The sequence below is a fragment of the Rhinopithecus roxellana genome, chromosome 4, assembly GCF_007565055.1.
Source record: "Rhinopithecus roxellana isolate Shanxi Qingling chromosome 4, ASM756505v1, whole genome shotgun sequence".
Classification (NCBI taxonomy): domain Eukaryota; kingdom Metazoa; phylum Chordata; class Mammalia; order Primates; family Cercopithecidae; genus Rhinopithecus; species Rhinopithecus roxellana.
The window spans coordinates 23,878,446-23,905,834 of NC_044552.1; the positions used below are offsets into that span (position 1 = coordinate 23,878,446).

At 46.2% G+C, this 27,389-nt stretch overlaps 2 protein-coding genes across 3 annotated transcripts; one reads left to right on the top strand and one right to left on the bottom strand.

Annotated features, from left to right (window-relative positions):
• On the bottom strand, nt 1–19,317 carry PPP1R10 (protein phosphatase 1 regulatory subunit 10). 2 transcript variants are annotated; one of them, XM_010368201.2, is made up of 20 exons: nt 17,928–18,033; nt 17,183–17,704; nt 10,584–10,701; nt 9,821–9,907; nt 9,523–9,658; nt 8,589–8,640; nt 6,351–6,428; nt 6,044–6,217; nt 5,729–5,834; nt 5,514–5,626; nt 4,588–4,688; nt 4,184–4,331; nt 3,949–4,107; nt 3,604–3,850; nt 3,372–3,435; nt 3,068–3,262; nt 2,809–2,884; nt 2,445–2,558; nt 1,532–2,287; nt 1–1,257 (listed from the first exon to the last, which is right to left on the bottom strand). In XM_010368201.2, exons 3-20 carry the CDS (start codon nt 10,688–10,690, stop codon nt 1,148–1,150), a joined length of 2,823 nt encoding a protein of 940 aa, XP_010366503.1. In that variant the 5' UTR covers nt 10,691–10,701; nt 17,183–17,704; nt 17,928–18,033; the 3' UTR covers nt 1–1,147. The 2 variants fall into 2 exon arrangements, with proteins under 2 accessions (XP_010366503.1, XP_010366504.1); XM_010368202.2 differs by lacking the exon at nt 17,928–18,033 and adding an exon at nt 19,263–19,317 and having other exon boundaries at nt 6–1,257.
• On the top strand, nt 18,420–27,238 carry MRPS18B (mitochondrial ribosomal protein S18B). Its single transcript, XM_010368200.2, has 7 exons — nt 18,420–18,648; nt 20,195–20,303; nt 20,411–20,508; nt 20,624–20,692; nt 23,381–23,447; nt 25,459–25,518; nt 26,422–27,238. The coding sequence occupies exons 1-7, from the start codon at nt 18,571–18,573 to the stop codon at nt 26,715–26,717; spliced, it is 777 nt and encodes a 258-aa protein (XP_010366502.1). The 5' UTR covers nt 18,420–18,570; the 3' UTR covers nt 26,718–27,238.
• The last annotated feature ends 151 nt before the right edge of the window (nt 27,239–27,389 follow it).

Consider the following 27,389-nt stretch of genomic DNA (forward strand, 5'->3'; position numbering starts at 1 on the left):
TTAAATAAGCTGCTTCTCTTTCCACTGTTTATTATTAATGTACAAAATATACAAAACCAAAAAAAAAAAAAATACTCATCCTCAAATCCATTTTGGCTCTAACCCAAGACCCTGCACAAAACCCAACCAATCCACTGTTTTCATAGAAAACAACTGATGCCAAGGTGAAGGAGAGAACTGGGAAAGGGCAAAATCATCTTGTCGAATCCACCCAGGAAGGCACCTGGTGGGGATTCAGAGGTGGTTGACAGGGTGAAGTAGCTGGAAGCCTCCTTCACACTGGCAAGGTTCCAGGTGGGAGCAGGGAGTGAGCTAACTCCCAAAGGCAGTGCATGTAGTGTGACTTTCAGGCCCAGCACGCCAGGCCCAAGTTGATGAGAAGCTGGTCTCACTGAAGTATGATCAAGTCTCCAGACTGGCTGTAGTTGGCAAAGGCACACCAGCATCACTGGCCTCACCTTTGCCAGCTAAAACTTGCACCGGATGCAGATATGAGTTCACCGTCATCGAACCTAGCAGACCCAGGATGCAGACTGGGTGTTCACAGACAGTTCAAGGTCCCACTTGAGAAAGGACTCAGAATGCAGACCCCACGCTGGGGGAGGAGTGGGGATGATGTATGTTCCAGAACTCAAATCCAGCTGATTGAGCCCTCAGTGCAGTGGGATATACAATACCCCTTCACCATCTCCCCACCCCATGAGGAATAATGAACTGAGCTGGGATGATTTCTTAAGTGCAGCTGATCCTGTGTCAGAGTTCTGTGTGCATGTGGGGACCCGCAATAGAAGGGTAGGGGTGTTCTCCAGGATAACCAGCTTTAGGTTCTCAAGCATTAAGGGTAATACTGGAAAGGGGTTTGGGGTACAGGGTGAATCTTCTCAAAAAGTGAAGCCAACTGGGTCTCCTCTTCAGCAGTCCAGGAACGTTTCCAGTCTCTCTCCTCCCCAGACTGGAGGAAAATATGTACATCAATGCGCACCAGTGATCAGAAAACCCCCAGGAACCCAAGCAAGTGGGAACTGAGGGGGCCGGCTCCTCATCAGCTGGGGAAAAGGGAAAATGGGCCTCACAGAAGCCATAACAGGGTAGAAGGAGCGAGGCTGCAGTCCACAGGGGTTGTGTGAACGGGGCAGGCAAATGGTCCCTAGGGCAGTGGGGGCCCATTGACACCCGGGTGGTAGAAGGCACAGTTGTTCTCATAGCGGCAGTTGCCCTTCATCATGAAATGTCGGCAGACAGGGCGGTTTGACATGTCTGTGGGAATGATGGCAGAACAGTTAGACAGGGAAATGGCTGAGGGCAATGCCACCCTCACCACCCCAGTCCATGGCATCCTGAGAACTTTCAGAGACACAGTCTTAGGGATTTGGGGGAAGGGCATAGAGTAGGAACTGCTATGCATACTAGGACATCAAAGAGACGGGAACTTCACGTTCTGCCTAGCTACCAACAGTAGTGACTCTCACCCACTCCCCAAAAGCTTGTATGGGACACCAAAGGGCATATGGGGGACAGGCAGCATCCTCACCTCCTCCATGGCTGTGGCCTCCATCGTGCCCTCGGTGGCCCCCTCCCCCGTGGCCAGGGCCATCATGGCCACGGTGCTCATGAGGTGGTCCTCGATGGTCATGGCCTCGGTGACCAGGGACATCATGAGGCCGGTGGCCATGGGGCCCCCCGTGTCCAGGGCCTTCATGGGGACGATGTCCACCACTTCCACCCATGCTTCCGCCAGGGCCTTCGTGGGGGCGATGTCCACCACCAGCACCCATTCCTCCACCAGGGCCTTCGTGGGGACGATGGCCACTGCCACCACTGATGCCACCACCAGGGCCTTCGTGGGGACGATGTCCTCCACCCCCACCCATGCTACCACCAGGGCCTTCATGGGGGCGATGCCCACTGCCCATGCCACTGCCAGGGCCTTCGTGGGGACGATGTCCACTGCTGTTGCCCATGCCTCCACCAGGGCCTTCATGGGGACGATGCCCACCACCTCCAACCATGCCCCCACCAGGGCCCCCTCGTCCATTTGGGGGTCCTCCTCCAGAGCGACCTCCTCTGGCGCCTCGGAATGGAGGAGGAGGAGGGGGAGGAGGTTCGTTTCCTCCTCGGCCACCTCGGCCTCTATGGTATGGTCCAGGACCTGGTCCTGGACCCCCCCGCATTGGGCCACCCCGCATAGGGTCGCCCGGGCCATCCCAGAAGGGATCACCCCCCCGGGGAGGGGGTGGAGGACCCAAAAGACGTGGACCCACTGGCCCACCAGGGCCTCCATGGGGACCTGTAAGGGGAGAAAAAAGAGACAACAGTATCAGCTACCAGGAACTGCCATCTCCCAACCTAAACCACCTCACCTCCCACCTTCCAGTCAATCCTATACTATTATCAGACTGAAATTAAGCAGATAAGCCCATTCCAACCTTGTACTCACTACCTACCTGGCATAGGTCCCCCAGGTCCAGGGGGAAAGTGCTGCATGCCCTTGGGGCCCCCAGGACCCCCTGGTGGGAAACCATTGGCTATTGGGCCAGGGCCTAGGAGTCCATGTGGCACTGTTAATGAAAACAAGAGTAACACAGAATAAGCACTCTAGAAGACTGGCATCGTTTCCCATTTAGATGCACCCAACTGACCCTCTCAAACCGACCTGGCAGAGCAATGCTCTCTCTGTCCAGTCTTTCCCTCCCATTTCTTGCCTACTGTCCACAGCCCTGTACTCTTCTGCATCTGTGAAACCCTGCTTCCCCCAACTCCACTGCAGGCTTCCTCCCCCAGTCCCCTGGGGCTGGCCCTGAGGATTACCCAGCATCTGCTTGATCTTGTCTGAATAGTCTGGTTGTTTCAGTAGTTCCTCTGAAGGATGACTATTTGGGCTACCCTGTGAGGATGTAAGAACGCAAAGTAAACAGACAGGGTAACAACCATGGCGAAAGGGAGAGCCAAAGATTAGGGTAAGTGGGTAGATGTGGAGAACTGGGGTAAGGCGAATGGGAGACAGAGTGAGGAGAGAGCACTTAAGGAGGCTCCACAGAAGGTGGAAAAGGGGAAGGAGGGCGCATACCATGATGGAAGTGAGGATCTCCTGGACGTTAATGCCTCCTCCTCCAGGGCCTTGGGGGCCCTTTCCAGCACCCATGCTTCCCATAAGATTGGCCAGAACTGGAGGCAACTTGGAGCCTCCTGCCCCATCAGGTGAGCCACCTGACCCCCCAGGTTCCAGGGTCTCAACATACGGAGTCTCATCCATGGAACACTCCTGAAAGAACAAAAAAATCAGGACTGACAGAACAGAGACATTCTCACATGAAAGATGCACTGAATTCAATGACCATCACAAGTTCCATCATCACATAACATTGACTTACCTCATCTAGGGGGATGAGTTTAGGGGGTATGGGCTCGTAGGGCTCAGGATCAGGCTCATGAGGACTATCAGGAACAGCACAGGTGAGGGAAAATAGTAGAATGATAGTCAAGTTATTAATTCAGGCCCTGAAAGTAATTTCTAACCTCCACCCCTTAATTCCGCCAGCTCATGTTCCCCTCAGGAGTGTCCAAGCACTCAACATCCCAGGGCAGGAATCCTACTCTGCTCACCTCTCCTTGTTCAGGAAGAGCTCCTGAAGGATTCCCTTCTCCCGCTCAGCCTGGATATATCGCTCCTGGCTATTGCTTCCAGGGGTGACAAGCGGTGATGGTAGAACCAGAGGCCGGGGGCACACCCAGGGCACCTTCTCCTCCATGTTATCATGGCTCAGACGCCGCGCTGTCTCAAATGCATGTCGGTCTGACAGTATCTCTCGCTTAGCTGCCTCACCAAAGTCCTTGATCTTATTCACATTTACTATCGGCAGAGGAAGAAAAGCAAGAGGGAAAGTAAGAACAACCAAGTTCTTTTAAAATCCCTTAAACACACCTATTACATAGGAAATGACCTCTTACCTCGTTCAGTTTCATCCAATTCAAAATAGAAATATTCTCTCAGTTTGCCTTCCTCAGGCCATGTCACACTTTTCCTCTTCCTGCCTTTCCGGGTCAGTTGGTTAGGATCTCCAGGACTCTCCACTGGCTTGGCATCCAGAGCTCCTGGCTCCAAAGAGGCTGGAAGCAGAAGAGTTTTCAGACCCAGATCCCTCCTTTCAGAAAACCCCCCAAACTGAACCAGTTTCTAGATTACCTGTATCCATGAGCTCTGGGACTTCAACAGGGGGAACCGGGGTGCCTGGACGGTCTATGTCCATTGCCTCAGAAGGCGGTGCTGGTTCTGGGGAAGAAGGTTTGGCTGTGCTTGGTTCTGTGCTCGTTTTCCCTTCAAAGGGGCTTGGCTATGGTGAAAGAAAAGGAAGTGAACTGACTGGAAAGCCAAGGGCAAGGCAATTAGTCCAGGGTCCCAGGCACAATCCCCCAACAGTTCCTATATAAAGGAAGACTCTTATCTCCACACTGGTCTCACCTGCACCAGTCTATAGCCAAGGCAAAACGCCTCTTGTTGTCCTCCCGGACAACTTCTAGCTGCTGTGCCCTTTCTTCTACTTTACCTTTTATACTCTGTCACTGAAACCTACTTTTAGGAGCCCATACCTTGGCAGCTGTAGGTGACAGCACTTTTTTCTTCTTCTTAATTTTGATGCCTGGAACAGGGGCTGAATTGAGAGCATCCAGAAAGCCCAGGCCCTCCATAGCTACAAAAAGAAAGAGCATCAAATGGCATCATCAGACCTCCTTCACCATCCTACACCTGCACACACAGTCCAGGCATAAAACGAGCCAATGAAGAGCCTGCCTCAACTTAGGACACGATAAGCTCAACAGGACCAGGAAGCACATGCAGGAGGATTCACACACGATATTCTTCTTGTTATTATAGGTTTCTCGTGGCAGGCAAGCCATAGCTTTGGATGTGAATTTTAGCTCAGGTAACTGATGAAGTGAGCCCCTGTGAACACGACAGATCACCTTGCCAGGCGCCCCTGACCAGTCACAAAATGGCACACCTCCCTATCTTATCTCTAAAATTACTCCTAAGTGACCCCGGAAATGGGAGTTCCAGAAGTACAAAAAGTAAAGGGGACCAAGAAATCAAAGGAAAATGGAAGGAAATAATAAAAGAGAAGGGAAAAAAACTTCTCGTTCCCAGGGACATTCGTTCCCATAAGAGTTTGCTCCTGGCCAGGCGCGGTGGCTCACGCCTGTAATCCCAGCACTTTGGGAGGCCAAGGCGGGTGGATCATGAGGTCAGGAGATTGAGACCATCCTGGCTAACATGGTGAAACCCCGTCTCTACTAAAAATACAAAAAATTAGCCGGGCATGGTGGCGGGCGCCTGTAGTCCCAGCTACTCGGGAGGCTGAGGAAGGAGAATGGCGTGAACCCGAGAGGCAGAGCTTGCAGTGAGCCAAGATCGTGCCACTGCACTCCAGCCTGGGCAACAGAGCAAGACTATCTCAAAAAAAAAAAAAAAAGACTTTGCTCCTAATTCAAAGTACATCTCCCCACTTTAGACTCACGCTGCGGCGGAATGATCTTCACTTTGATCTCTTTGGTGGCATTAGGTGTTGTGTTGAGTGGCTTGTATTTCTTCTCTGCAGGGGGGGTAGCATCTCCTGGAGCAGCTACGTTGCTGTCAGAAGAGGCACTGTCATCAACATCTCTGACTCACCCCCTCTTGCTCCCTTGTGTCCACAGATCCACCCCATTCAGAACCTGAGAATATGGTCCATACCTCTGACGTTTGAGGGGAATGGGTTTAAGGTTGTACTTGTCAGAAACCACCACTGTGCTGGCGTTCTTCTTCACAGGCACCAAGGATGGTGTCTCCAGCTCTAGTCCTGGGGAAAGAAGCATGGTGTGGGCGGCTGAACTCAAACCCCCAAACCCCTGAATTTTCCTCCCGTTCTCACCCGCAAATGTTCTTCTAGCCTTGGTAACCAAAGCTTCCTCCGCTAATCTTCCCTCTTCCTTACAATTAACATTCCCCCATAAGGCTCTGAGTGTGCACATGCACACGAACCCTCCAGAGGCCAGCCGCCAGTCTTACCAGTGGAACGGAACTTGGCATGACTGGGTGCTGTGGTTCGAAGAGACTTGGGCTTCTCCCTCTTCTTCTCTGGGGCCTCCTCGGCCCGGGTCTCAGCCTTCACCTCTGTCAAAGGTCGCTCAGGAGGGGTAGTTCGACTTTTCCCCTCATCTTTACGTTTCTTCTTATCTTTCTCTGTTGTGAAAAAACAAAGCAGAAACAGATTTTATTTAAACACTGTCAGAAGTGAAGCAGACTGGGAGCATCTAAAGGCCACATCCCAGTAGGAAAGAAATAAATACAAAGGATAAAGGACTAAGGAGCTTACCAGTGGGCTGAGTACTGCTCTGAGAGCGGATGACAGCCATCCAGTCGCTGACAAGGACTGAGGCCAATTTCCGGAGCTCTGCAGGTGAGAGAAAGGGGAAATGCCTAATAATGTAAAACATTCTTCCAGGAACAGAAAATGGGAGATTTGAGAAAATATTGTGAAAATCTATGTAATGGAGAAAGTAATCCAAAGTTTTAAGAAGAACATGAGATATGCTTGAAAACCAAACTCTTAAAAAATGGAACAATGAATTAAGAGTTGTGTTCTACTCAAATAACTTTCAACTCTGACGTCATCACACCACTCTGGAGTAAAAAGACCTAATATTTATTTCAGAATATGTGGTTAAAATCTGCATTAGTAAAAGACTACACATTGGGTGCAGTGTACACTGCTCGGGTGATGAGTGTACCAAAATCTCAGAAATCACCATTAAAGAACTTATACATGTAACCAAAATCCACCAGTTCCTCAAAAACTACTGACTTTTTTTAAAAAAGCTACATTAGTTGCTTTACGTATAACATACCTAATTGTTACAACAATCTGAAGACTTTTTATTTTCCTTTATAGATGTAAAAACAAGAATAAAATTTGTTTCTAAATATATGAAAAAATACTTTTGTAACTCTTTCCTTTTGTACTTGGCAAATAACATCTCTGATCTATGGCACCTCTCTTCTGGCCAACATTTCCACTTATAGACTCATTTCATAATTTGTCACTTAATAGTAAGATTTTTCACAGAACACTAAAACATAACTTTTTGAAACAGTCATACAATTAGCAATTTCTGCACCTAAGCCAACATGAACCTCAAAGGAATATCCTAAAACCTTTCTGGAGCAACTGATAACTATGGTTCCGGTGAGACTTAACTACAGCCGACAGGGAATATACAAATTTCAATATCTAAAGGAATGATGGTAATTAAATACATATTTAAAGAGAGCAGCATAATTAAGCCAGCTGGAAATAGATTACTGCTCACTTGGTGGGAAACTAGTATCTTGTGTGCCTGCGTAGAGATAAAGGAAACTCTAAATTTCTAAAGGAGACAGGCTTTGTCTTCAAGACAGAACTGTATGGTCCTTGTCAGAAGCTCCACAACTCTTTTAGAAAAGGAAAGAAATCAGAGCTTTGATATATTTCTTTTTTTTTTTTTTGAGATGGAGTCTCACGCAGTCACCCAGGCCAGAGTGCAGTGGCGCAATCTCGGCCCACTGCAAGCTCCGCCTCCGGGTTCACGCTATTCTCCTGCCTCAGCCTGCCTAGTAGCTGGGACTACAGGCGCCCACCACCACGCCCAGCTAATTTTTTTTTGCATTTTTAGTAGAGACGGGGTTTCACCTTGTTAGCCAGGATGGTCTCAATCTCCTGACCTCGTGATCCGCCCGCCTCCGCCTCCCAAAGTGCTGGGATTACAGGCGTGAGCCACCGCGCCCGGCGCTTTGATATATTTCAAGAGTCAAGATTTTGCCCATGTCCTACAGGAATATGTTTATTGGTAGAACTAGTATATCTATTGTTAGGAAAACAGATATTAAAGTTCCCAGAATATGCCATAGTTAGAAAAACAGAAGTGAACGATGATGAGACACGCTAGGATGATACTATTTCCCACAGCGAATTTTAAGTGTATGTGTTTTATAACAAGCAATCTTAGGAATCAGTTTCCAGTTAAAGTATGGTGCCTTATATTCAGCAACAGAGAAATGAACAACTTTGGAATTGAGAACAGGAAAGAGGGTTAGAGGTTAGAGGAACTTTCTCTTTAAAAAAAGGAAAAAGGCCAGGCGTGGTGGCTCAAGCCTGTAATCCCAGCACTTTGGGAGGCCGAGACGGGCGGATCACAAGGTCAGGAGATCGAGACCACCCTGGCTAATACGGTGAAACCCTGTCTCTACTAAAGAATACAAAAAACTAGCCGGGCGACGAGGCGGGCGCCTGTAGTCCCAGCTACTTGGGAGGCTGAGGCAGGAGAATGGCGTAAACCCGGGAGGCGGAGCTTGCAATGAGCTGAGATCCGGCCACCGCACTCCAGCCTGGGCGACAGAGCCAGACTCTGTCTCAAAAATAAAAAAATAAAAATAAATAAAAAATAAAAAAAGGAAAAAAAAGCAAGGTGACACAGAAGGAGAAAAGTGAAGGGACAATCCAAGGATGGGAAAAGATATTAAGGTAATGAAGTGGAAGTGGTAGCGAAAAGCCCATGAGAGAGGAGCGGCACCATACCTTCATCCTCACTTGACTTGCTCAGCTGCTTCACCAGTTTAGCTGTGTTGTTCTATGAGAGATGGGAGCAACAGAAAGGTAAATGCCAGGAGGCATATAATTCCACTTAGAGCTAAAAATGACAAAAGTTACAATGCTCCCCCCTCCCTTTTTTTTTTTTTTTTTTTTTTGAGACGGCGTCTCGCTGTCTTGCCCAGGCTAGAGTGCATGGCGCAATCTTGGCTCACTGTAGCCTCAATCTCCCAGACTCAAATGATTCTCCCACCTGAGTCTCCTAAATAACTGAGTCTACAGGCATGCACCACCACCACCACATCTGGGTAAATTTTATTTTTTGTAGAGACAAGGTTTTTATCATTTTTGCCCAGGCTGGTCTTAAACTACTGGGCTCAAGCAATCCACCCACCTCAGCATCCCAAAGTGTTGGGATTACAGGTGTGAGCCACCACACCCGGCTGACACATTCTTTTCTTTGGGGGTAGGGGACAAGTCTTGCTTTGTCACCCAGGCTGGACTGCAGTGGTGCGATCTCGCTCACTGTAACCTCCACCTCCTGGGTTCAAGCGATTCTCCAGCCTCAGCCTCCTGATTAGCTGGGACTACAGATGCATGCCACCATGCCTGGCAAATTTTTTGTATTTTTAGTGGAGATGGGGTTTCATCGTGTCAGCCAGGATGGTCTCAGTCTCCTGACATCGTGATCTGCCCGCCTCGGCCTCCCAAAGTGCTGAGATTACAGGTGTGAGCCACCTCACCCAGGCGCCACACACTTATTAAAGGAGATAAATTCAAACCAAGTCTTCTTATTCTAAATTCTTTTTCTGCCATTCTACCTCACAGGCCCAAGATTACAGCCAACATCAGTCAGTGTGAGTTTTCATCTGTTAGATTAAACCAAAAAAAAGAAGAATCAGGGTTTAAAGACTAAAGGTACCTGCTTGAGATGGTCTACAGTGAGTGGTAGGTGCTGCAGGGTCAGTAGTATTTGCTGGAGGAGGGGAACGTTGTTGGTTGTCTTTGAATACGTCAGCCAATTGTTAAGAAGTTTGTAGCCGCCAACATCAATAAACCTGCAGGCAGGCAGGAGAGTCTATCAGTAACGCCCTTTCTAGGTTTTGAAAGTACCACATCCCACGATGCCAGTCTCCCATCAATGACCCTGGAACCCCATGCCTCACCGCCCCATCTTTTAGCTACATCTTCCCATTCCAACCATCTAGATCCCCACTTACTTGACCAGTATTTCTGGTGAACGGGTCTGCAGGAGAATGTTCAAGTAAGTGCATCGACTCACCATCTTTCGTGCTTCCTTCATCAAACTGCAGGATATGAGTGAGGGTTAGAAATGAAGCAGCCAGTATCTCTTCTCTTAGCAAAAGCGCCTCTCTCATCTGTGAACTGCCTAGAGATTCCTGATGATTTGGGACTTTGCTCCAGAAAACGGGAGTCACATATACCTCTAGGAGGATGGGATGGAGCCAGTGCGACATGGAAACTTATGGGAGAACAGAGACACCGAAGTCCCTGACCTGGGGAGGAGAGCATCACTGCCTCCCTAACACACAGGATGAATGTCATTCTGTCCCCAGGTGATACGGCTAGCCCTCAACAACTGTCCCTGATAGTCTGTTCAAGACTGGCTTATTTACTCTCCACTGAAAAACCTGAGACTCCCTGAAGAAAAATAACATTATAGGTACGTGGAACACGAACCAAAACAATCTAGAATTCTGTTACCAGGCTACCCTGCTCTCATTCCAACATATGACTTCCTTGGGACTGTGGACGTCCAAATCTCCAGCTCCCGCTATGGTCAGAAACCAAGTGATCATCTTTTCCTCCCCCTTACCCTAAAATTGTTAGATTTTAATCCTATTGCACTGTCTGTCTTTCCCTTTCCTTTCCAGGATCATTCCAGTCTGCCTCAACTGCAGCCATATTTTAACACACAATATTCTCTACTCACAATGAATCCAAAAAAGGGTAAAGACTCACCTGAAGATCTTGGAAATCCCATCCACACTTTTGACTTCCCCATCTCGGTTAAGGAAGCTGTCCAGGCCCTTGAGAAGTTCTTTGGGGTCTATGGGACCAGAACCCATGATGGTGGTTTCTATGGTAAAAGGACAAAACAAACCCACAGAATAAATGGGTGGCAAGGACTACCCGTGTAGGCCCTCTAATAAACCACATCTCTACATCTGACAAAGTATAGTGACTATTCAACTACGCTATTTTTTAGATATGAAAAATCAACACAGACCACTTGCCACTACCGAGAAAATAGCCCCAAGTTAAACATGGGGAGCGTTATGTGACTGAACAGGAAAGCAATTCGATTGGAGGACTAGGGCAGCACACCTGTCCCTCCCTCCCAGCAGCATCCTTCCTAGGATGGCTAACTTCACTCGATCGTACTAGAGCTAAGATTCAGTTCTCATAACAAGATGTTCAACTCTCCAGGGCATTTGTACCTATTGTTAAGTCCTGTCTTCCCTAGTTGCTGAAAAATTTGGCTTGAAAAACAGCCTATAGCTTGACAGAAATTGGGCCAATCTTGGGTGTTTGAGCTAAATGTCTTGTAAGAGTTGATTCCTTTTTATCTTAGCCCACTAAGAGTCATAATCACGACATAAGGCAAGATATGTATCAGCTGAAGTGGTTGATGATAGAGAACAAAACAAAACTTGCAAACAGAATCCCTCCCTAAAGAGATCTGGAGGTAGGTGCCAGATATTGAGACAAATGGATGCAAGGAAATCAAGCAGGTCCTCCTAGGCCTTGAATAGACTGTCACTCATTAACCAAACACTGCACAAGTTTTTACTGTCTCCATGTTAAACGGAAGCTAGTGGTTTGTGCTTTCAAAAGCAAAGTTGTGAATCTGGTCCTCTCCTCAAAAATCACGCTGTGGATCCCCTAGGAAAGCCTAAAACTGAAAACCATGGAAACTAAAGAATGGAATAGATAAAGTCAAATGCTAGACAAATTCCCTTTTAAGCAGCTGTTTTAGACCAGGCTGGAAAAGGAATTAGTTAAAAGCTAAGCTCCTTTTATGGGACAGGGCAGAATTGAAGTTTCAGAAAAGTAATTTACGATCAATATTGTTCTGAATGGGATTTTTATCTACACTGCCTCTAAATACTTGCTTCTAAGAACCAAAAAAGAGGCCAGGTGCTGTGGTTCATGTCTGTAATCCTAGCACTTTGGGAGGCCAAGGTGGGCAGATTCCTTGAGCATAAGAGTTTGAAACCACCCTCGGCAACATGGTGAAACCTCATCTCTACAAAACGTAAGCTGAGTATGATGGTGTGCACCTGTGGTCCCAGCTACCTGGGAGGCTGAGGTGGGAAAATGGGAGGACTGCTTGAGCCCAGGGACATTGAGGCTACAGTGAGCTGTGATTGCGCCACTGCACTCCAGCCTGAGCGACAGAGTAAGACCCTGTCTCAAAAACAAACAAAAAACCACCAGAAAAGAAAGCCATTTCAGCAATATCTGCCTTTGGGCAATAAGGCCAACACTGGGTAGCAAGGAAGAGGCAAGAACAAAACCTTCCTCATCCTACATCTAGCACAGAGGTAACAGACACAATCCCAGCAGAAGGGTAGAAAAATCAGTATTTTACAAAGATGAGTATTTTTGTGCCGGAAAAAACACGGGTTTCTTGTAAGATAATGCAAATTAATTCTATTTTTTCTCAAACAAAAGAAAAAACATAAGCATAACAATCTCAGCCTTTTAGTCCTCCCAACAAAAAGGTCAATAAATTTCCAAATGTGTAGGTCCTAACAACCTAGGCGAGCAGCAGCAGAAGCAGGGAGGAGGCAGCCAGGAAGGGAAGAAGTATAATCTTGGCTCTGGAGATCACAACCTGTGGGCCGAACAGAGGGAGAGATGAGGCAAGAAATGTTGAGAAGTCGGTGCTGCCCTGGAACCTCTACAAGTACAAGCAGAACCTGAGGTCACAGAAAAAACATTCAAGGAGAATATTGGAAAAGATTAGACGTTCGTGGGCCAAATCCACTCAAGTATGGTGATTCTTACACAGACAGACACAGAAATAAAGGTATTCTTCCCATGTAGTGAGATACTATAAAGTGATCTACAGCACCTATAAAGAGATATGATAAAGGGACATATAAAACAGATATCACATCTGTTGGAGACTGGAAAAGCAATGTATGGGTTCCAATAATAACATATAAGCCATCAAGAAGACTAAGAAATTTTTAAAACTCTATATACATATACACACATACCTACCATTAAATTCCCAAAGCAAAATATATGCAATTTGACAAAAGGCCTTGAATTAAACATCATTTCAAACCAGTTTCCCTTGACTTGACTGATTCAAACCCAGGGCTGAATATATATAACCCTGGAGAATTCCCTTTGGCATATCCAACTGCAAACTAAGCCAATAAATAGACCAGCTACCCCTATTTCCTTCAGACACTAAATAAACTGTCATCTGAGCTCAAGTGTTCCTTCAGAGGATGGGAGACAAGACAGAAGAGCCAGTCTTAGAAAAATGGACCAATGAGTACACAGCTAAATTCTGTCCAGAGCCCTCTGCTGGGAATGGGATCCAGGGACTTTATTCCCATTTGTATAAACAAGAATAAAAAACATTAATAGTCAAAGGGAAGCTAAGAGACAAAGCAAAATTAGTGTTAAATATTCATTTTCCACTACTTATATTTTGGAAATATAAGTGAAATTTTGTCTCATTAGCACCAATCTTGATAAAATGTAAGTGGGTTTTCTCATGATGGCCTTCCTTTAGGCAGATTCATTCTTACTTAAAATTAAGGACCCCAAGTGTCTTATAACCTAGTTTCCTTACTTGGAAGTCAGTATATTTCGAGAAAAAAACAAACAAGTTCCAAGGCACTGAAGTGGGAAGGAATGTAAAGTCCAACATTCCAGGCACAGGACTACAGCTGAGAAGGCAAACTGAGTTGATGAAGGAAGGCAGGGGCTGTGACTAAGTGTTGTAACATTACCTACTCAGGATCTGGTGTCTAGAATGAAAGCTTGAGAAAGCTTTCTGGAACCACGAATAATCCAGGGCATAATTATGTCTTCTTTTAATGAGCTGCTATTTCCTTGACTGCAGAACATACAGAAGGTGGGGAGTGAGGGAGCAACCCCCGGGCCTACCTCCACCTCATCCTAAGCTATGCTTTCCTTATGGAGATGTTTCAGGCAGAGCCATACTCTACTGGCACAAGGCACTGGGGAATTTTCTACCATTTTTACCAGAGATAAATGTCTGTGACACCAACTCCTGCCTTCAAAATGAATTTTACTTGAGGGCTATTCAATTAAATAGGGTGAAAAATATCCAGCATAGCTAAAGTTATTCCACATCCATCACCAATGAACAGGACTGAATTGGTTCAGAATAAAAATTCTGTGCAAGTCAGAGCTCTTTAAAAAATAACTGTCTTCTAACAAAAGGAGAAAAAAGTCCCAAATTTACCTTAATTTACAGGCACTTCTGGAAATGAAAATGATTTGTACCTAACTCATGTTCCCCTTCCTTTCTTCAGTGTTTTAGGCATTTCCTAGTTTGACTCAATAGTGGACTGAATTATGTCTCTCAGGTGATTCATCACAAGGTCATAACTTTCTTCCAAGTAGTAAGCCCCTTCCCCTCAAAGTCATTTTGCAAACCTAATAATGAGCTCCTCAAAGGCTTATCTGCCTTTCAATAAAGATGCAAAATGATACACCACCCCAACTCATAGAAAAAGACCCCAGACTAGAACTGTGGCCACAAACTACAAGGATCAGGTTTTCCAAGATTCTCTGAATGGATGTGGTTCCCCTAGTAGACCTTGCTTCCCATCTCCCATGTTAAGGAAGATCTTCTTTATTAATCCCCTGGCTCACTAGTTATCAGGAACCCCAGTGGGTAGAATGTTCAGCTCCCAAGGAAGATATGCTGCAGGCACATGGCAAACTGCTTAAAAGAAAAAAACAACAAAACAAAACAAAAAAAAACTTGTGGTCAATAGACATGTGGAAGAGTCCCTCCCATCCAATCCAGAAGTTTAAGTAATAATTTGAGAATCTGTACCCAGTAGGAAATTAGCCCTAAGTCTCACCCACGTCACCACAGGGCAGTTGTGCTTTCCAGTTCTGCCTAGAACCTCCATGCTTCAGTGTAGGACTTTTAAAAATTAAAATTATATGGAGAGTCTGATAAAGATTTGGCTTTGAAAAAGTTGGGGGAAGAAAGGAACTAGACACCCAATACCACCCTCAGATAGGGCATGGCTTCTGAACATGCACCAACTGCCACAGCACTGCATGAGTTGAAAAATGAAGAGGACATCATTTTTTCATTAATGCTTTCAAGGAATTTCTTTTAGAAGGGAAGGAAAAAGAAATTCAAAAAAGGTGGCTCTTTGGGAAAAAAAAAAAATGAAAGTTGTGAAATGTAATACCAGAAAGGTTTTGCTTACCAGAAACCGTAGCTTGATTCCCCCTGCCTTGAGTTTACAACTGCCGCCTCCTTTCCTAAAGATTCACTTCTTATCCTAGTACCAATGTACAGGAACTAAGCAAGTGCAGAACGTGATACAGCACTGAATACAGTTTATCCCCAAACTGAGAGGTGGGAATGAGGGCGATTTAGAAGAAAGTCCTAAAAGTACCCACCTTCCCCCGATTCTCATTACACAAAGCGACCAAACGCAGGAGGCCCAAAGACTGATTCCTGAGCAGAAATGGCACATTTCAGTGCCATCAGGCCCGTTTATCTCGAAGGTACTCTTGCAAGCCCTTGTGTCTTTCCCATCTCCCTCTACACACATATATACATACACACACGCTCTCACACATCCTCAAAGTTTCCCAATCTTAGGTTTGCCTGTTTTTTCACCCCTGGCAGCTGAAGTGGGGAAAAATTACAAGCAGTTGTGATGAGTGAAAGAAAGTGAAAATAAAAACTGGTTCTGTAAAAACTAGAACTACCCAAGGAGATGGACAGCCTTAATACTTAATTCCTATAAGCTCTCATCCCTTTAAGGTATTTTATATAATGAAAATAAGGAAAATGTCTTCTCCCTAGCAGCAACGAGCACAGGGAGTGCAGAGGCATCTGCTCAGGGGTGGAGCTTCAAGAGGGTGGAGAAAGGAGGAAGAAAGCTGATTACATCACCTTTCAAGGCTGCTCCTCCCCCTTGACCAAGTTTCTAGGGCGGCCCTAAGCTCAGGATGGCAAAAGGGGAAGAAAAACAACAAAGACGGAGGGACGCCATTTTGTAATGGAGAAAGAGGACTCGAACTTTAAAAAGCCACCCAGCTCTGCCGGTAGCTTCAGTTACATTATAAAAACCTTTTTAGTAAAAAAGCCAAAAGCCAGTTCCCCATTGTGAATAATCTTTGACCTATTTTGATCAGTAAGAGCGTAGTGAAAATTAAAGCAATCAAAATATTAGAACAATTTTCTGCAGGGAAGAACTGAATTTGCAACGGAGGTTCAACCGGCTACCATCGACCACCCCCATCCTCCCTATAGAGGGAAAGGGGGAGGAAGGACTTGGACCCCTCTCAACAAATAGGGTTGAGGTGGGAGGACAGGAAAAAAAATGGGTCAAGACACAACCTGCAACGCCGCTTGGAAGACAAAAGGACAAGGAAAGTCGCCATATTGAAGCAGGGAAGAAAAAAATTCCTTTTAACGACACAAATCTTTTAGAAAGCTAGCATTCAATTGCACTAAATGGCTTTTAAAATTATACTCCTAAATTCCACATTCCCCAACCTTTCCACCCTCTATTTAACTGTACCTCCCCCACCGAAAAATATCAAGTTAAAATGTTAATCACTCTTTTGCTTTTAAATACCTATGCAATCTGCAACAATTATAAGACATTCTTTACCTCCCCAACTATTATCTTGTATGTACTGGCACTAAGATTATATTTTGTCCTAAGTGTCTTGCAATCTTTATTCCTAGATTGCCACCTATTTTAACCACACAAATATACCCCAAACAAATTACATTAAAATTGAGAGGATTTAACAGTCATTTAAAAAGTTATAGCGACCTATTACTTCTCTCTGCCCATCTCCTTACCCTGCAATCTTTATGTACAGATTGCTTATTAATCTGGCAAATTGAAAGGCACCCTGCTTGTCTCACACACAAAGAAGTGGTACTTCTGGGCCACAAGATCCACCATCTCTTGTATGTGAGCTCATTAACCCTTTCGAAGACTGCTGCTAACCAGAGGAAGGTAACCATTCCTCCTTATATAAACACGTATGGCTTTGGCAGTCTGGAAATTGGCTGGATTACCAAGGGTTAACCATCAAAATCCTTACTTGCTGGCCCTCCCTCCACCCTCTCTTTGCCTGCAGCAGGGCAGGGAAGAGATAGGTGGTAGGGGAGAGAGAACAAGACTGTTTAGACCCACAGGCCCTTTTTAATGGAGATTAAGTGACCAGATTGGTCCTTCTCCAGCTCTCTATTTGTTCTATGGTCTCATTTCTTCCTCTCATTATTTTTGGTTTCACAACGGGAAACGTTGACTTCTTGTTGCAAGGCTGGTTTTTGAAAATTCGACACTTACTATCCAATTTTTTTGCGACGTCAGCACCTCGGGCTCAGGGGGGAGGGGGTAGAATTTTGGAGGAAAAAAAATAAAACAACCAACCAGGACCCAAAACTCAATTATTTAGGGGGCCTCATTGGATCAAAAAGTCTTTTAAAAAATAAAGGCCAACTCAGTATTCATTTCCCCCCCCACCCAACTCCATTTAGGGAGGGGGGTCGCAGAAAAAAGTTCTGAGTGGATTCAAAAAAGTAAACGCTGGATGAGTGAATTTGGGTGGTTTGGGAAGGGAGGGTGGTTGATTATTTTTCAAGTTATGTGGTGACGGTCCTTCGGCCACAGATTTCAAGTCCCAAGCAGCGTGGGCTGGTGGGGTGGGCAAGATAGGTGGGAAGGGGCAGAAGACACAAGTGGTTGGGCTGGTGGCTGCTGTTTTCCCTTTCCCCCCTCTCTCAGGATCCTTTCAAGGGCTTAGATGTTGCTGCGGCTTGTTTCTGTTTTCCTCGTGGTCGGCCTGTCTTTCTCCGAGAAAATTCAAACCTGGGATAAAAGGAACACAAGGGAGAAAGATGTAATCAGTACGGGTTGCTTCAAAACACCCAGAAATGCCATCTTTGCTGTCCCCAAACAAACCTCTGTGTCCCATCCTGATCGCAACCGCTTTAAGCCGTGGCTCTCAAATGAACCCATCCCTACCCCGCTTCCCAGATCCAACGCACTCCGCAAAATTTTGCCCACTAAACAATAAGGTATGCAAACTTACCTCTAAACGAACCCCAGAATGGCGGCCGCCCGCTCGGGTGGAGTCTTTTATACCCGGACGCCGCCCAACGCGCCCAAACGTGCTAGTGAAACGCCCTTGTCGCGAGACATTATACGCGAGGCGTGAACTCATTGGTCAACCTAAATGACAATTCGCCAGCTGATTGGCTAGTCTCACTACACCTTTGCTCCGCCCCTTCCCCTGGCACTCTCTTCCGCCTCCTTTCTGCCTCCCTGTCGCGTGCGCGTGACCAGAGAGCCCAGCACCTCCCTTTCCTCTGCTTCCGCCACTTCCGCCCTGGAGAACATTTCTCACTCAGGGTTGGTAGAAACGTATCGGAGCATGCGCACTGAGAGGATCTCGATAAAAATCGCCTTCAAAATTGCTTAAAAGGTAAACTCTAACAAAGAGATCTAAGAGTCGTAGTGACTGGCCAAGAAAAAACGCAATTTTGAGGTCTAATTCGATTGTGACGCAGTTGAAATTAGTTTCTCCCCCATGCCTTTCCTTTCACGCTTCCGTCCTGACGCAAACGTGCGGCCGCCTTCCGCACTGCGGGCTTGTCCTTGGCCCTGCCCTAGTCAGTTTCCTGAAGCATGCGCAGTTGCCTTTCCTTCCATTCCTGTGCGGGGCGTACGTCAAGATGGCGGCGTCTGTATTAAACACCCTGCTGAGGCGGCTTCCTATGCTTTCTCTCTTCCGAGGTGCCCACAGAGTTCAGGTAACTCCTCGAAGGACATTTTGCACAACCCCAAGTTGGTTATACCTTCTCTAGGTCGTCGCTCCGCTGTCAGGAATCCACGAGTGGAGACCTTCCCACGTGTTTGTGTCTTAGCTGTCTAGGCATTACTTCCAGCAACCCCCTCCATACACCGCGCGTTTTCTAATCTCGAGCTGAGGACTAAGCCCCAGGGTTAGGTGTCATCCTTCTTCCAAAATACCATCTCAGTAAAATAATTAAGTGATGGAATTGACCCCCGTTCACCCTCAGTTATGCGTAACCAGCTTTTTGAAAATTATTTAAATAATTAAGGGGCCATGCTAATCTTGTATCGTTGCAATTTTAGCATAACATATGTGCTCCCCAAGCGAGCGCCACAAGCAGCTCGTAACTATGCAGGCGGTGTCTAAATCTGTGTTGCTCAGGAATGTCCTTAGGGAAATTAGGGATCCTAATTTCTACCCACCTTGCTATTTCCCAGTAAGGTCACGATATATTCTTACGACCTGAGGACAGTTTCTCAGCTCTCTCTATTAAATCAGTTTCTTATCGGAGTTAGGAGAGCTTAACTCCGTCCTTTGAATTGAGGTTTCCCTCCAGTCTTGTGTACTCACCTCTCTGGAGGTTCTTGGTGGGGCACGGTGAGATAGGAAGGCTTGCCCAGCCGCCACTCCCTAAAGTGGGACTGAAGAGTGGTGACAGAGGTCAACACAGACTTAATAACAGCCTTGGTAGCTTTAAAACTAGCGTTAGGACTCAGGTTTGTTCTGCCCTGTAGATTGTTGACCTTCAGCGTTTATGAAAATGGGCAACTCAGTGACTTCATTGGATTGCTTTGGAGACTCACCTGTCTTCAGCATCCCCTCCCCACCACACATCTTGGTTCCGAGAACCTAGATATCCTTCCTCTTTATTCTGCCACCAGAATCAATTCATTTCCCAAAAGCAGGACTACCTTTTGTATACTAGATTTTTTTTTTTTTCTTCTTTAGATGCAGTCTCACTCTGTTGCCAGGCTGGAGTGCAGTGGTGCGATCTTGGCTCACTGCAGCCTCTGCCTCCCGGGTTCAAGCGATTCTCCTGCCTCAGCCTCCCGAGTAGCTGGGACTACAGGCACATGCCACCATGCCCAGCTAATTTTTTGTATTTTTAGTAGAGATGAGGTTTCACCATGTTGGCCAGGATGATCTCGATCTCTTGACCTCATGATCCGCCCGCCTCGGCCTCCCAAAGTGCTGGGATTACAGACATGAGCCACTGCGCCTGGCCTTGTACTAGACATTTTAATTGTTTTCTGAAATAAGATTGTTTTTCAGCATATATCCGCTAACTTAGCTTTTCTTTCAGGATCCAGTTGTAGAAAAGGAGAGTGGTTGTTGATTTATGTCAGTTTAAACCCAACAAAAATACTTAACTTACATATGTATTCCTGTTATATTCCATTAATGCAATATGTATGCATTCCCCCTCTTTCCAAAGTGTGATAAGCAAACCATTGAGTTTTTTCCTTGAACTCATTCTTTTATTTTTTTCTGCTCCTTCATAGGTTCCCCTCCAGACTCTTTGCACCAAACCTCCCTCTGAGGAAGATTCTTTGTCCCCAATTCCCATTTCTCCTTATAAGGATGAACCCTGGAAATATCTGGAATCAGAAGGTACCTCTAAATGGGGAAAGGGAGGGTCAGATAGGATTTAAGATAAGTGGATAGAGCCACCCACTACACTCCCACCCAGGAATAACTTGTATGATCTTTCATTTCAGAATACCAGGAGCGATATGGTTCTCGCCCTGTCTGGGCTGACTACCGCCGCAACCACAAGGGTGGTGTACCCCCACAGCGGACTCGGAAAACATGTATTGTGAGTTTCTGAGAGTGGGATGTGGAGTAGGGGTAGAGGCCACAAGTAACAGTAACAGCAGCACTTTTTCTGATGGGTTTGAACATCCTTAACTGCTGGTTTTTTCTCTCTACAGCGTGGGAATAAAGTTGCTGGGAATCCCTGCCCCATCTGCCGAGATCACAAGTTGCATGTTGACTTTAGGGTAAGGATAGTCTTTTCTTTTTATGGAAAGAAAAATAAAGATTAGGAGCCCCTTTGCAGTGCCAAAGAGATTACTGTAGGTGCCCCACACTTCGTATATCCTGGAGGCCTTACAGTTTATTTTGTAGTAACTGTTTCTGGCATTATAAAAACATTCCTCTCTTCAGTCTTTTACCTTCTACTATGGATTGTACTGCAAGTTTTATCCTATGCCTGTGAAATTTACAGTCTAAACTGGCAGGTAAGAGAAATAGCTATTTCTTTTGAGACTGAGTCTCACTCTGTTGCCAAGGCTGGAGTGCACTGGCGCGATGTCAGCTCACTGCAACCTCTGCCTTCTGGGTTCAAGCGATTCTCCCCCCTCAGCCTCCCAAGTACCTGTAACTACAGGCATGTGCCACCATGCCCGGCTACTTTTTGTATTTTTAGTAGAAACAGGGTTTCACCATATTGGCCAGGCTGGTCTCAAACTCCTGACCTCATGACCCGTCCGCCTCGGCCCTTTAAAATGCTGGGATTACAGGTGTGAGCCACCATGCCCAGCCAGCGAAATGGCTATTTCTAGTGGGAGAGCAATATCCAAAGATTCGTTTGTATTCTTTACAGTTATTACCAAGTATATTGGCCCACTTTCTTCCTGAGGTTTTTTATATTTCCTTGTCAGTGTTCAGTGGCATGCTGGGACGTGAGGCCGGAGGGCAAGATAGAGTCTAGTGTTTTTCAGAAAGCCTTCAATATGTGAGAAGGACAAGATTTGCTCCTTGAAAGAATTTGGAAACATATTGGCTGGGGGCGGTGGCCCATGCTTGTAATCCTAGCACTTTGGGAGGCCGAGGAGAGTGGTTCACCTGAGGTCAGGAGTTCGAGACCAGCCTGGCCAACATGGCGAAACCCTGCCTCTACTAAGAATACAAAAATTAGCCAGGCATAGTGGCAGGCGCCTATAATCCCAGCTACTCGGGAGGCTGAGGCAGGAGAATTGCTTGAACCTGGGAGGTGGAGGTTGTAGTGAGCTGAGATTGCACCACTGCACTCCAGCCTGGGCAAAAGAGCGGAACTCCTCAAAAAAAAAAAAAAAAAACAAAGAAAACCAAGAATTTGAAAACATTACATTAATAAAATAGGTAATAGGAAAGTGTTCTTCTGAGTTTGCACCAAAAGTATTAGAGCAGAAGCTGTATGGCTTGTCATCAGGGAAGTAGTAGAGCATTTGGATAACAGTCAGAAAATGGGGGTATTTGACTCCAATAAGAACCCTTCTGACACAGGTTATTCAGGAGTCATATAGATAATTCCCCAGTTTCAACTGCATATGATTGGTTATAAAAAGATATTATGGCCGGGTGCGGTGGCTTATGCTTGTAATCCCTTGGGAGGCCAAAGTGGGTGGATCACTTGAGGTCAGGAGTTTGAGACCAGCCTGGCCAACATGGTGAAACCCCATCTCTACTAAAAATACAAAAAAAATTTGCCGGACGTGGTGGCGGGTGCCTGTAGTACCAGCTTCTTGGGAGGCTGAGGCAGGAGAATCACTAGAACCTGGGAGATGGAGGTTGCAGTGAACCAAGATTGTGCCATTGCATTCCAGCCTGAACAACAGAGCAAGACTCTATCTCAAAAACAAAACAAAACAGAGATTATAGTTAATTATATAACTGAGAGAGAAATGTTACAAATTTAGTAGCATGGGTGATTCTGCTTGCATTCTACTCTATAGTGTATCTGCTTTTTTCTCAAGAGTCTCATTTCCTACAGTTAATTTGCTGAGTGAGGGTTGTTCTATGTAAACTGTAAAATTATTCTTACTATATAAATTATATTCAGTATGCTATTAAATACATTAGTTGTTTATACATACACATTACAATATCTTTTTTTGGGTGATTTCTGGGATTTCCAATGACCAGTCCCAGTTTTTCACCTAAAGGCTGACTTTAGAACTTAACTTCTGCAGGCCGGGCATGGTGGCTCACGCCTGTAATCCCAGCAGTTTGGGAGGCCAAGGTGGGTGTATCACCAGGTCAGGAGTTCAAGGCCAGCTTGGCCAAGATGGTGAAACCTTGTTTCTACTAAAAATACAAAATAATTAGCCAGGTGTGGTGGCGGGTGCCTGTAACCCCAGCTACGCAGGAGGAGTAGCAGAGAATTGCTTGAACCCGAGAGGCGGAGGTTGTAGTGAGCTGAGATCGCACCACTGCACTCCAGCCGGGGCGACACAGGGAGACTCCGTCTCAAAGAAAAAAAAAAAACTTAACCTGTGCTTAAGAGATTTCTGTGGGAGCACAGTGACAGAATATGGGATGTGCAAGGATGGATTCAGTGAATTGATGAAGCCCAACTGGGACATGAAGGAAGATAGCATCTGGGGAGCTGTAGAGGGGTGAGAGGATAGCACCTGGAGAGCTGTAGAGGGGTGAGAAGATAGCACCTGGAGAGTTGTAGAGGGGTGAGAGGGATAGCATCTGGAGAGCTGTAGAGGGGTGAGAGGATAGCATCTGGGGAGCTGTAGAGGGGTGAGAGGATAGCACCTGGAGAGTTGTAGAGGGGTGAGAGGGATAGCATCTGGAGAGCTGTAGAGGGGTGAAGGTGGTCCATGTGGGTATGTAGGGATTGTGTACTTGCAGTGTCCAAAGATCTTGCTGCTCTCCCTTCCTCTTTCCTCACGTTTCTCTACCACTTTCCCCTACAGAACGTGAAGCTCTTGGAACAGTTTGTCTGCGCCCACACGGGTATCATCTTCCATTCTCTATACACAGGTTAGCCCATCATCCCTGCACCACCAGAGAGCTTTTCCTTGTGTCATGTTTTGTTTATGTAGTTGTTCAATAGTTATTCGTTCAGTGGCTCCTACTTATAGCTTAAAAGGTCTGGCTGAACCTTTTGGAAATCTTGGCTTACTGGGGGCTAAAGCAATTAAATGTGGACAAAAGAAAAGGACAAGTACAGCCGGGTGTGGTGGCTCACGCCTGTAATTGCAGTGCTTTGGGAGGCCGAGGCGGCCGGATCACCGAGGTCGGGAGTTCGAGACCAGCCTGACCAATGTAGAGAAACCCTGTCTCTACTAAAAATACAAAATTAGCTGGGTGTGGTGGTGCATGCCTGTAATGCCAGCTACTCGGAAGGCTGAGGCAGGAGAATCGCTTGAACCCAGGAGGCAGAGGTTGCAGTGAGCTGACATTACGCCATTGCACTCCAGTCTGGGCATCAAGAGTGAAACTCCATCTCAAAAAAAAAAGGAAAAAGAAAAAAGCAAGTGCTTCTGTAAGCAAACTATCTAAATGTAGTTTTTAATTGATGAACAGTGATTAATTCCTTTCTATAGGGTCTTTTCACTTTTACAAAAGATTTCTCGCAAATTATCACATAAGTTATTTTATATCATTGTCAATTGAATTAGATTTTCCAAACTTGGAGTTGTAAATTTAACAATTCAGGATTATATCTATTCCCTAACTGCAGTCACAGGGCAAATCTGGCCCACTGCCATGTCCATTTGTTTTCATATTGTCTACAGTTGCTTCCATGCTACAATGGCAGAGTTGAGTAGCTGAGACGGAGACCACAGGACCTGCAGAGTTTAAAATATTTAGTATATGACTCTAGACAGAAAAATTTTGCTAACCCTGCTCTGAAGCAAGACAAATTTGCAGAGAATTTTTTTTTTGTTTCGTTTTTGAGACGAATTTTCACTTTTGTTGCCCAGGCTGGAGTGCAATGGCAGGATCTTGCCTCACTGCAACCTCTGTCTCCTGAGTTCAAGTGATTCTCCTGCCTCAGCCCCCTGAGTAGCTGGAATTACAGGTGCATACCACCATGCTTGGTGAATTTTGTATTTTTAGTAGAGATGGGGTTTCTCCATGTTGGTCAGGCTGGTCTCGAACTCCCGACCTCAGGTGATCCAGCCACCTCGGCCTCCCAAAGTGTTGGTATTACAGGCGTGAGCCACCGTGCCCGGTGGAGAGTAATATATATATGTATTTTTTTGCAACGAAATCTCATTTACTTTGTCACCCAAGGCTGGAGAGCAGTGGCGTGATCTCGGCTCACTGCAGCCTCCACCTCCTGGGTTCAAGCAATTCCCCTGCCTCAGCCTCCCATGTAGCTGGGATTATAGGGCACGTGCCATTGTGCCTGGCTAATTTTTTTTGTATTTTTAGTAGAGACAGGGTTTCACCATTTTGGCCACTCTGGTCTTGAACTTCTGACTCAAGTGATCTTCCTGCCTAAGCCTCCCAAAATGCTGGGACTATAGGCATGAGCCACCGTGCCCAGCCTTGCAGAGAATAAATCTGAATTCACCATTATTGGGGGTGGCAGTACAATCAGTGTTCAGTTTGTCAAGAGTTTCTTGTAGTCAAGCTGTAAAGGCTGAAGGGACTGTTATTGTTACTCTCTCAGGTTGCCTTCCCCAACTCTGAAATCTCCTCTCTTTATTGAATCTTTCTCTGTGGATTGTTCAAGTCAACCCTCTAATTAACCACATTTGCCCATTAAATTGTGTTCTGCTCCCTGTCTTAGAGGCTTTACCATTAAATAACTTCTCTATAGTGGCTAGACCCTCCTAAATCTTTATCCCAGCTCTCCAAGAGATGGGGGAGATTCTTTCCATTGGGCAGATGGGGAAACTGAGGTCCTTGGAGAGGTCAGGGGAAAGGGGTCATTAGGTAAAGCCAGTCCTTCCCAATCTACTCCTCTGTCACCATATGGAAGCAGTTGTGTTCTATTATTTACTGTGCCTTAAAGAACAAGTTATTTTTCTCCCCACAGGAGTCTGTGTGAAGCAGCACAAGAGGTTGACCCAGGCCATCCAGAAAGCCAGGGATCATGGTGAGCATGAGACGGGGCACACGGCAGTTTTGTTTAGGTATAAGGAAGGTGACTTAGGGCTAGATTATGGATATAAATGCTCACACCTGTTCAAGATGATAGCAACCAGCATGTTCTTCCTGAGTCTCTTCTGACATTCCATTGTCCCCTGTCCCTTCTCCTGGGTGTCTTACTTTATCATTACCCTGTCTCCTTGGTCTTTGTCTTTCCATCCCTTTCCCTCCTATTTTACAACTGCTGGTCTCAATGCCATAGCAAGATCATAGGAATATCTTTATGTAAATGTCTGGCCCTGAACTACATGGCACTGCTGCATAAATTAGTAAAAGGTATAGATGCAGCTTCATAGTCCTTGTTCAGGGCTGCATAGCTTTGTAAGCAAGAGCCCCAGCAGTATGTCAGCCCACACTTGCCTTCTGGGCCAGTCTCACCTGTTTGCAGTATACAACAGACATAAATGTACCCAGTGGCTCTGACTGGTCCCTCCCTTTATAATCCTTTTTCTTTATCTTTTTCTTTTTCTTTTTTTTTTTTTTTTTTTTTTGAGACGGAGTCTCACTCTGTTGCCCAGGCTGGAGTGCAGTGGCCGGATCTCAGCTCACTGCAAGCTCCGCCTCCCGGGTTCACGCCATTCTCCTGCCTCAGCCTCCCGAGTAGCTGGGACTACAGGCGCCTGCCACCTTGCCCGGCTAATTTTTTGTATGTTTTAGTAGAGACGGGGTTTCACCATGTTAGCCAGGATGGTCTTGATCTCCTGACCTCGTGATCCGCCCATCTCGGCCTCCCAAAGTGCTGGGATTACAGGCTTGAGCCACCGCGCCCGGCCTATAATCCTTTTTCTTACTTCATCTAAACCACCCTCCTCATTCCCTCTTAAATTTCTCTTCTTTTTTAATCCCTTAGGTCTCCTCATTTACCACATCCCCCAGGTTGAACCACGGGACCTTGACTTCAGTACCTCTCATGGGGCTGTGAGTGCTACTCCGCCAGCCCCCACCCTGATCTCAGGTGACCCCTGGTACCCATGGTACAACTGGAAACAGCCACCAGAGAGAGAACTGTCACGCCTTCGCCGGCTTTACCAGGGTCATCTCCGAGAAGAGAGTGGCCCCCCACCTGAGTCAATGCCCAAGATGCCCCCTACAGCACCAGCGGAAGCCTCCTTCACTGGGCAGACAGACCCTCAGAGTGCTCTGTAGGAGCTGTAGACTGGGAAGAGAGGCCAGGCGTGGTGGCTTACAAAAAAATACAAAAGTTAGTTGGGTGCGGTGCTGCACGCCTGTAGTCCCAGCTATTGGGGAGGCTAAGGTGGGAGGATCACTTGATCTCAAGAAGTGGAGGTTGTAGTGAGTTGCAGTCACACCCCTGCACTCCAGCCTGGGTGACAAAGCCAGACCCTGTCTCAAAAAATAAAAAGGGAAGAGAGCCAGAGGGACTAGGAGATAATGTGTATGTAGGTTGTAGGTTTATGTAGGTTTATATGATGGGATATCACCCTGAAGAGTTGTGTCTTCTGCGGCCAATGACAAATCCAGGAAATAAATGAATGTTGCTGATAGGGATAAATCTTGAGGCTGAGGGAGGGCAGGACAGATGTGTATGGGAAACCCCAACCCCTATATATTGTAAATAGATGGGCTGGGCTAAACATTGTTGCTGTTTCAGACTTACACCAACTCAGCTTTTACACAATAAAGCTCTACTCTCCTGTCTCTAGTTTGCTTTGGGCTGTTTACCATGAATACCATTAGTGGGGGTGGGCTGAGTGATGTTTTTTTCATATAAGCAATTGGGTGGTGCTGTGGGGAGATGAGTGGTCAGGCTTAAGCCAGCCTTGCCAGTGACGCCTGGGACTAGAAGCTGGGGATGGG